At 29.7% G+C, this 11,149-nt stretch overlaps 2 protein-coding genes across 2 annotated transcripts in view; both read left to right on the top strand.

The window, feature by feature from the left end:
• Positions 1 to 4,977, top strand: part of TBLA0E01730 (uncharacterized protein) — a gene marked incomplete at both ends in the record, with an annotated part of 5,463 nt that extends 486 nt beyond the window's left edge. Inside the window, one exon of the mRNA XM_004180700.1 lies at positions 1 to 4,977. This exon is cut by the window's left edge and continues 486 nt beyond it. Within this exon, the coding sequence (XP_004180748.1) occupies positions 1 to 4,977 (4,977 nt within the window).
• A 1,304-nt stretch (positions 4,978 to 6,281) lies between these two features.
• Positions 6,282 to 10,862, top strand: TBLA0E01710 (PIN domain-containing protein; the record flags this gene model as incomplete). The annotated part of the gene is made up of 1 exon (XM_004180699.1): positions 6,282 to 10,862. The coding sequence occupies one exon, from the start codon at positions 6,282 to 6,284 to the stop codon at positions 10,860 to 10,862; it is 4,581 nt and encodes a 1,526-aa protein (XP_004180747.1).
• Between the last annotated feature and the right edge of the window lie 287 nt (positions 10,863 to 11,149).

The following is an 11,149-nucleotide window of genomic DNA, read 5'->3' as shown; positions in this document are numbered from 1 at the left end:
TTATCTATTAGAGAATCAGAAATTCAAAGACTGAAACAAGAGGTTACATTTTTAAATGAAAATAAATCCTCACTAAGTGAACAGTGGCTGAAAGAGAAAGAAGAGTTTAATAAAGCAAAATTATTACTGGAAAAAAATTTAAATAATTCAACTATAAAATTAGAAGAGGCAACCACAACTTTAAAGTCAATGGAAGCTAAGGTATCTGTGCTTTCGGATAAAAATAATGACTTGACAAAGAAATATGAAAATTCCATATGGGAAATTAAAAACTTAAAAGATAATTTACTAGTTACTAAAGATGATATGAACAAAGAAATAGCCATGAAGTCTAAATTAATTGATCTTTTACAGGGCCAATTAAGCTCAACTCAAGAAGAACTAAGACAAAATGTAGAATTAAATTCTAAGTTTACAAAATTTCCTGATTTAGAGTCTCAAAATGAAACCTTAAAAAGCGATATTCAAGATTTAACTTTAAAAATTGAAGAATTACAAAATGAAAACTTTAATTTGAATTCTATGATAAATCAAATGAGTAATGAACAAAATAATTCTAATAATTCCAGTTCTATTGATTCAAACTTACCTACTTTATATTCAAAAATTAATTTATTAAAGAAACAGGTTACACAGGAAAAATTGGAAAAAAAACATCTACAAACTCAAATTGAATCATTCATTATTGAACTTGAAAATAAAATACCAATCATTTCTTCTTTTCAAGAGAAAAACCAGGCTTTGGAAAATGAATTAACAAATTTAACATTGCTACTAAATAAGACCTCTAACGAAAAAAATACTATTCAGAATAAACTAAACAATTACGATTCAAAATTATTGACCTATCAATCTAATATTAAAGAGTTAATCAGACAGAGGTTGGATTTAGCTAATCAGGTGAAACATTTATTATTATTTGTAGCTGTTAAGAATGACTCAGGTGGCCCATTAACAAGAGAGGAAATAGAATTTATTAATAAAATATCAAATAACTCCGAGGATTTGAATGGTTCAGAACTTACATCCCAGCATGTTATCTCTGAGAGATTAGTGACATTTTCAAATATCGAAGAGCTACAAGCAAAAAATATGGAATTATTAAATTCAATTAGAAGCCTGTCAGAAAATTTGGAAAATATCGAAAATGCTAATTCTCATAAAGAGTTCCAAAATAAAACTATTGCAGATGCTAAAGAAGCTATTTTAACATTACAGTATCACAATGATATCCTTGAATCTAAAGTAAAGGTGTTGGAAGCTGAACGTGATAGCTTTAAACTTTTGTTAAATAATAACGTTTCTATCGATTCATCTATAAAGAACGACGATTTATCATCCTCTACATCTCCAGAAACTAATGAGAAATCTATTGAAAAATTACAAACTCTCATAGAGGAACTGAAGGCTGAGTTAAAAAAAAATAAAGATGCATTAGAGTCTCAAATTGCCTCTTTTACAGCTGATAAATCAAATTTGACTATTAGCTTAGAAAAAGAAAAATCATCAAATACACTAATGGCAGAAAAAATATCATTGACTGAAAGTGCATTTGATATGCTAAAAACTGAAAATAAAGAATTGAATAAAAGATTTGAAAATTTACAAAATATTATTATTAAGCAAGAATCAAAATTAGGTGATATAATTAATAAATACATAACAGGTGAAACTGAAATTTCAAATTTAAAAACACAATTATCAATTGCGAAATCTGAAAAGGATTTCTTAGTTAAATCTCAAGATAGTTTGAATTCTGAGCTAATAAAAACTTCTGAGGAAAAAAATAAATTGAGAATAATGCTTTCACAGTTACAGTCATTACAGAATGAAAGAATGACCTTATTGGATGATACTCAAAAAAAGTTCATGTCTAAGATACATGAATTAGAAAACAACAATTTAGATCTAATTAAAAACCTGGGTAGTAAAATGACAGAAATTCAGAAGCTATCTATATCAAATGAATCGCAATGTACTTGGTACCAAAATACCATAGATGATTTAAAAAAAATAAACTCGGCTATAAAGACTGAGCTAACCTCCAAAAATTCATTAATATCAGACCTCAATACTAAGATAGAATTATTAGAAAGCCAGTCATACACAATAGATACCAACACTAGATGCTCATCCTCAGGTAACGATTTTTCTCAAATTTCGAAAGACTTAGATATTACAAAGCTACATCTATCAGAAGCTTACACTCAAGTAGAGGAATACAAACAACTATACACTTCAACAGAGGAATCCTTAAAAACTTTGGAGAGTAATTTTGAAAGTGTTAAAAATTTAATGGATGATAAAATCTCTAAGCTGTTAAGCGAAAATGAAACGTTAAAAGCTTCAACTGGCGAGTATGACAAACGCATATCCGAATTATCAACTGACCTAAAGAATGAAAAAAATAAATATTCTGAAGAGATAGCACAATTAAATGTTCAAATTACCCGTTTAAACAAATTTAAAAAAGATTCCGCTGATACTGCTAGTGAGTATGAAGAAAAAATTTCAAAACTGCAATCACAACTTGAATTAAAAGCAAAATTTGCAGACAATGCACAAGAGAAATATGAATCTCTATTAACAAAAGATAATGCCAATCTACAGTCTATCGAAGAGTTCAAGGAGCAAATTGAAAAATTAAATCAACGTATTGTTATAATAGAATCTGATTTGGAAAAGAAAACAAGTCTATTATCGGAAAACGAATCATTATGGAAAAAAAAACAAGATGCATTTATTTCTGACCTTGAAGAGTCCAAGAAGAAAATTGATAATTTAACTAATCAAAACAAATTGTATGTCGATCAATTAGAATTACTCAACAAAGATTTTTCTAGCATGGATAGTTCTCAACTATCTTCTGAGACGAAGCACATGTTCAATAGACTTCGTGCTGATAGGGACGTTTTAGAAACAAAGTTATCCATAGCTGAAAGAGATTCTAAGAATAATGCAAGCAAATTAGAGTCTTTGAGAGATGAGTTGGCAAACGTTCAAATGAAATTAATATCTTCTGAAAATAAATTACTGAGACATTCAGATTTAATTGAAAATCATGAGAAAATTGTATCCGAATTAAATCAAATAACCCTATTTAAAGAAAGTAATGAGACTTTGCGAAACCAGGTGAGCGAACTTAATGAGAAGAACAAGACTTTACAAACAAAATTAAATGAAGAAAATAGCAAGCTAAGTAACTTAAGTATGGAATTAAAATCCGTCAAGGAATCTCTGGGTGATAAGGAAACTGACATCATGCTAATTAAAGAAGAAAGTAATAAGTGGAGATTACGCGCTGAGGAGTTGTCAGTTCAAATAGATAAGGTTGATCTTGATTCAGTTTCAAAGTTATCTACTGAGCTTGACGCCTTGAAAGATGACGCTGAAACTAAAAGAAAGCAAAACGCAGAATTAGAAGAAAGGTTTAACTTATTAAAGAAACAAGCACATGAAAGATTAAATGCTTCTAAGGAAATACAAAGTTCATTAAATAAGCAAATAAATGAACTGAAAGCATCCAATACAAATATTGAATTGGCACTGTCTAGCGAACAAAAGAAATCAATGGATCTACAAAATACACTAAGTGATAATGAAGTTAAATACACACAAAAATTGTCTAATATCGAGTCTGAATTAAAGGCCTTAAAGACAGAAAATAACTCCTTCAAACTATCCTCAGAAAAAGAAAAAATGGAGTTAACTGATGAAGTTGATAGCCTAAAGAAATCATTAGTAGAAGCTCAGTCGAAATTAAGCGCTATTGGTTCTGATTCTACCGATTCTACAATGAATGCTATGATCGAATCCATGAAGAAAGAGTTTGAAGAGGAAAAACTTAAATTACTGGAAGATAAAACTAACGAGTTGGAGGCGCAATGGAAATTAGAAAAGGATAAGCTTCTTAAAGAATATGAAGAGAAAATAGAAGACCTCCAATCAGCTCGGACTGACCAATCTATTAAAATTGAAGAATTTCAATCCTTGAAAAAAGAATGGGAAGAAGAGTATGAAAAAGCTACCTTGGAAAGAATTGAAGAAGCTAAGGAAACGTTGAAGAAACGTATTAGATTACCATCAGAAACTAAGATTAATAGAGTTATTGAAAAAAGAAAGCATGAGTTAGAAAATGAATATGAAGTTAAGCTACAAGAAAAACTAAATGAAATAGAAGCAAATAGGAATTCAATAGAGACCATTGATCCTGGTAAATTACGTGAAGAAATTAAGGAAGAGGTGAAGAGAGATATGCTAATTAAATTTGAAAATGATTTAAATGAGGCCAAGAAAAAATCCTTTGAGGAAGGTAAGCAACAATCATCAATGAAAACAACCCTCTTAGAGAGAAAAATATCGAAACTTGAATCTCAATTATCAGAAGCCATTGAAAATGATAAGCAGTCAGACAAAAACCCTATTATATCTGACTTGGCCCAAACTTCAACATTAGCTTCAATCCAACCTCCATCTGCAAAAAAACCTGCATTTTCATTTGGAGGATTTAATACAACTAACTCTTTAAATGCTAATAAAGGATTCTCAAGCAGTTCAAACAATACCTCACAATCATCTAAAGATACTGAAATTGTTCAAAACCCATTTAGTTTAGGAGTCTCACAAACTTCTAGCTCTCCAATGCATTTCAATCCATTTTCATCATCGGCGACAACATCTAATGTCTTTAATCAAAATGGTACCTCTAAGAATATATTTGGCAACGTTATGGCGATGAAGCCTACTACCCCTACTGTAGAACAAGCTATAAAACCGCTAGAGTCTGTCACTCCTACAGAGACCCCTGAAGTTCCAGAAGATGATCTATTATCTACTAGAGAGAATACAACCGAAACTCCATCACAAGAAGGGGATAAAATGGGAGAAGGAAGCCCATTGAAACGTCCAATCAATGATGATTCCGATTCAGAAGATTCATCCTCTGCCAAAAAGCTAAAGGAAGACGATTCGAAATAACCTTTTGCATTGTTATTAACTGTCTAGTTTTCCCATTTTCCAGCTATCTGTCTAATTATATATATTTCACTACTGTATACTAAATGTAATTTTTAGCTAACTTACCTATCTGTAACTTTATATGCTACGATGTCTCCTTAATAATGCCTTTTACGATACATTAGTATTACCCTCTATCCGAGTTCTTGTTTTTCTTGCATTCAACATCACCTCCGACGGACACTTTAATCACAGAGCAAAAACTGAATTCTGGAAACAACAGAATCGATTTATGACTTGCCAACGACAAACAAACAGAGTAAAGGGCATTCGACAATTAGCAATAGATTGGGTAGTAGATTCGATTTGGAACTTGGTATTTGTTTAATTAATCAATTCTATCAAGAATTAATTTTTTTTTCGACTAAGGTTCATTTAAGATTTACTGTAATTCGCCAACTATTATTTTACTACTGACTAACTTAGTTTTGTTAATTCTTCCTGATTAGGGTCCCTCTTTTAAATCAACTTCACGTCCTTTCTTAACCTGGCTGAATTTAATTTTATCATCTTTTTCAACCTATAAGAAAAGAAAAAGTAACAACTATTTTTATAGTAAAAGAGTTAAGAGAAAAACAAGTAACAACAAAGCAAATAACTCTATTTTTCCGCGGGTTTGCTATTCATTTGTACCCTAGCATAATCATAGATATACCTTCTCTAACTGTGTATATCGATCTACTCCTGATTTATTAGCTGTACCTTTAGGGATTTTTTTTTGTCTTACATAAAAAAAAGATTCGAAAATCTGACAATAATCAGTTTCAGTTTCCATATCTTTTTTTTTCTCAATACTATTTTTTTCTATTTTGTTCTCTCCACATATTTTCCATTAGTATACAATTTGTTAGTTAGGTAACTCCATCCTTTATTTTTCTTTTGTTTGATTTAATCCAGTTTTTCCACATTTTATCCTTCCTTTTCTTTTGCATAAACAACAATAATATTAATACACCATTATCTAATACCATAATAATACCGATACCAATCCCCATAATAATAGTCACAGTTGTAAATAAATATAGTTTCTAACCAGACTCAAAAATTAATACTAACTAATAGTTCTAATTTTTCTTCTAGCTTGATAAATTATTTATTTTAAATTATTGTATCTTCGGGAAAGAAAACTATTAATCATTTTTAATTATTTTAAAACTCAAAAGTGTACACCACTTTTCATTCTGTTCCTGTTAAAGTTAACAATATTGAGACTTCTTACCCCCCCCTCCCTCCCCCTTCATTATCATAATTATTTCTATCGTCTTATGTTTAAATCTATTTTTCCAAATGACCAATCCGTTAATGTTAACTTATTCCACAATAATCACAACAATTCAATAACAAAGGCAACTACAACGAAGAATAATTTTTTAAACAATATAGCTATGGTAACAACTCCAATATCAAAATCAAAATTAAATACTAATTCAAATACATTTGGAACTGCAGCCAACTCATCAAAAAGACAGCATTCTACAAGTATAAATAGTGACGTTAAAAGACGAACTCCTAAGAAAATAGAAGATTTGACATCTGCATCTCAATTTGCCATTTCAAGTAGATCTAATTCATTATTTAATAAAACACAATCTCAACTACAATTACAACTGCAAATGCAATTACAAATTCAGTCTCAGTCGCAATCGCAATCGCAATCGGATATTTCTAGAGACACAAGTAATAATGATGCTACCACTAATAATATTTTTTTTGCAAAAGATAAAGTAAAAGAAATTGAGAAAACTGTACCAGATGATAAAGTCAATACAACTTTAAATCCAATGCATAATTTTAGCTCTCCTAATGATTTTCAGACCACTACTTTTCAAGATAATCATCCACAGGGAACATCTCAAAGTATACCAGCACACAATAGTAATAACAATAATCTAAGTGCTTCGAATGAAAGCACTAATCAACAAAATTATCAAGACAATAATGCTAATAATAACTCACAAAACGATCAACAGGACAGCTCGCAGGGTAATAATAATAACAATAATAATAATAACAGTAATAATAACAATAATAATAATCAACAAAATTCTATTAAAAAATCAAATCAAAATTTAATTCAGAAACTACAGAATATTTATAAATTGATTGTTTCTCAGGAATTAGAACTGCAGGATAAATGTAATAAATTATCAACTTCACAATCAACAAAATTGAAATACCTTTGGTCAATTTATAAATTAAATCATGATTTGATAAATAATTATATTTTATTTATTCTAACCTCTTTGTCGCCATCACAATCAATAAATGATCAACTTATTGGTAAAGAAATATTGGAAATTTATAAAATTGAGAGAAGATTATGGATTTATGGTACAATAACATTTTTAGATATATTGAAAAATTTTGCTAATTTTATGGATCCTGAAATTTTATCACAATTTATAACACACGTATTCGAATCTATCTCCAATATGATATCAGATCTACCAATCGATTTCATAAACCCTTGGTATCAGCGGTTAGGTGATTTATCAAGAATGGCAATCGCTCTATATCCTTCAAATTTTATTGATTGGAAATTAAGTTCTGAATATTGGTATATTGAATCAATGAAGTTTACATTTAGCCATGGTAAATTATATTACCATATTTCAACTGTGCAACAGAATCCATTAGAAGCATTTGTTAACTTGGGTAAATCTGTCTTCTGTTTTGATACCTTTATACCTTCTCAGAGATATATGCAGCTAGTCATTGATAATATCTATCAGCGTGCGTTTATTGAAAGAAATTCAAACTCTTCATCATCAAATAATGCTGGTAGTAGTTCTAATCCGAATCATTTTATGACTTCAAGTTTTGCAAAAAACTTCCAGCAAAGATTTTTGATTGAATATTTAAAACATAGTGAAGTAATGTTGTTGCCGAATTTTCTGGAAAATGATCATTTAAAAACTGTCGTATTGAACTATTTTACTAACAGTTTTGGTAAAATTGCAATTCAAAGCAATTTATCTGACCCCTCTAATCCAAACTTAAATACAAATAGCGGTAGTAATACTAGTATCAGCGGTCAAGCTAATATAGAAAATATAAATAATGGGCATAATATTCCTTCAAGTTCGAATGTTATTACAAGTGAAAGCCTTCAAATTAATGCAATTAATTTATTCAACTTCCGAAATATTTTTAAGCAAAAAAATTCAGATATTTTGAAATACTTCTTCAAGAACTCCGCAACCTTTGCTGAATCACATATATTACAACTTATTGGGTTTGGTGATCCAAAAAATCCATTTGCTTTATTGTTTCAATTGCCTAAATATTTAAAAGAGCGTAAAACTAAACGTAAATCTAAGGCTAGTAATTCCAATTCAAATATGAACACAAATACCACTGTTAATGCAAACATTTCTTCGAATACAATTCCAAGTTCCGATGTATCTATGAAATATGAGACTAATTCTGATTCAAGTAATCCAACTAATTCGAAATCATCATTGTATAAGAGCAGTAACTCCAATATTGTAATGTCATCATCTACTACTAGCTTTGCAACAGCGATTTCAACAACTAATAATAGCATATCTTCCAATATGGATGTTGATACAGAACTTCAGAATAATGGAATGGAAGATGAGGATGAAATGTTGGACAATTTAAGCCCACAAGACTTTTTCAATAATCTAGAAAGCTTAAAGTTATCGTTTTTTTTACCAAATAGCTTAGAAATTTGGAATGAATCCCTAAAATATATCAATATTATCTCATTAAATTGTAGTATCATTGTATTGAAGAAATTTTTAAATGGTCCACTATTTGTTTCCTTACCTCACATGCTACCCTGGTCGTATTTTATTATATCATTGGCATTAAGAATCGAAAGTTTAGAAAATATTGAGTCACGTATATTTTGGTTACAGTTCATTAGAAAAATTTTCCCATGGAATTCAATTGTTAGTTATTTGAATGTTATTATATCAGTATTATTGGATAATTGCTATGAAAATTCTATGATTACCAAGCTAATTAACAATTATTCAAATAAGAATTTAGACGAATTATTAGTTGAGTTTAATGAAAATGAATATGAGTTACCTGAGGTATGGAAATGTTATGGTTCACTATGGTTTGATGTTATTGCAGAAAATTATCAGATCTATTCGAGGGATTGCTCCAAAAATATATCGATGAAAGATACTAAATGTTTAAATTATCCTATAGATGGTTTACCATTTGATGAAATGGAAGAAAACGGAACGAACTTTTGGAAACGTTCATGCAGACTGATATTTTTGTTCAAAACTATGATTACTAGATTTAATGGTTTTGGTGGTTTAACAATTTCAAGTAATACATCAGTATATTGTAATAGGTCAGATATTCCAAACAACCACATATTAAGAACCTTTGCATTTAAACTATTACCTGACGATGATAATTATATGAATAATAGTAACAAGAATTCACATGGGCCTGATAACAGTTCTAATCAAAATACTACTACAGATGTTATGGTTCATATAAATCAAGATGATTCAAGTATAGTTGTTGATGAAGATAATGTTATGTCTATGCTAGATTCTAATTTAGACAAATTAGACTCGTTTAATAGTAATAATAACGCTATTAATGGCAATATTATGAATAATAATGGTTCAATTTCGATAGACAATAGTGATGAGAATACTATCCAAAATGTTATTATCAACGATAGTAATACTGAGCGTAATATTGACACGTGGATACCATTTGAGAAAAATTCTATTCAAAATACAGATTTGAATTGTGAGCCTGGTTTGAGTTTAATTGAAAATGAAAGTTTATTTGAATATGAAGGTTATAAAAGATTTATACCGGATTTTTCAAACTTTGATAAAAATGGTGAGTTGATTAGCACTTCATTATATACATCCACAATTATTGATACTATTAATGGCAGTTCCTCAAATGCGAATATTATTAATACTACGACCAATGCTAACGATGAAAGTAATAACGATAGTTCGGCAACTGCGGGCAGCAATCAAAATAAGGAAAGTTCCAATTCTACTACAAATATTGATAATAAAGAATTATTCTTAATGGAAAAAGAGATTTTCAATAAAATTTTGGATCCCGATTATAAAAACATTGATGAGATTTGGAGAGGGGAAATGTTCCATGATACGTCCATTCAATTTAGTGATACATACTTTGTACTGGATGCCACATCATGGTTAAGACATTTTGCTCATGTTTATAAATTAGCAACCAATGGAATATTGAAATTTGCTATATGTTTAACTACATTTCAAGAATTACGATTTTTAAGGAAATCTAAGGATGAGAATGTGATGGAGGCTGCCACTCGAGCTATAATCACACTAAGGCAATTGTACAGTGAAAAACGATTATTACCATTAAGATTCACTGGTAATATCGCCACTCATATTGAAGAACATTTAGAATTTGAAGAACAAATTACATGGCGGTCACATGTGGATGAGTTTGTAATTGAAGCTATCAAGAGAGCTCAATTAAAACGTAGAGATAACCGAAACCAAGAAGATAGCAATGTAACAAGCTCCAACAATAACCCAATCATAAATAATAATGAGAATAATGGCAACTTAAACGTCACTGATATGATATTTGTATTGGTGACAGATGATATTTCTATGATCAAAAAACGTCAAGAAGAAAAAAGTGATAATGACATTATTACTTTTAGTACTAAGTTTGTCTTTTCATTATGCAACATGCTAGTCAATAAATTCAATTACCCGAGAGAGATGACTCCCATGAGCAATAATAACCCAATTGATGGCGGTATACATCAATCTCAAGAGAGTGATATTACGATAGCCTCGCCCGCTATTACTAACAAAGTTTGCATAAATTAAATTAGATTGAATACACCATTACTGGATTAATAATCTCCACGGTCTATATACCCTATATAATATAATATACCATACTATATTACACCATGATATACTATAATATCCTGTCATATTAACCCACTTGCAATACTTACTTGTATGAATTGAGTTAAGTCAATCCGCATTCTTTCCTTTTAAACAAAGTTGGTATTGAGTCGACCCACAATATATCAATATATTTTCAGTTACCTCATAAAGAATTCCATTCCACCACATTATTAGTCAATTGATAGATTAGGCCATTGTGT

This window comes from Henningerozyma blattae, chromosome 5 (assembly GCF_000315915.1).
Source record: "Henningerozyma blattae CBS 6284 chromosome 5, complete genome".
Taxonomy (NCBI): Eukaryota; Fungi; Ascomycota; class Saccharomycetes; order Saccharomycetales; family Saccharomycetaceae; genus Henningerozyma; species Henningerozyma blattae.
This window is presented reverse-complemented; position numbering and strand designations above follow the sequence as displayed.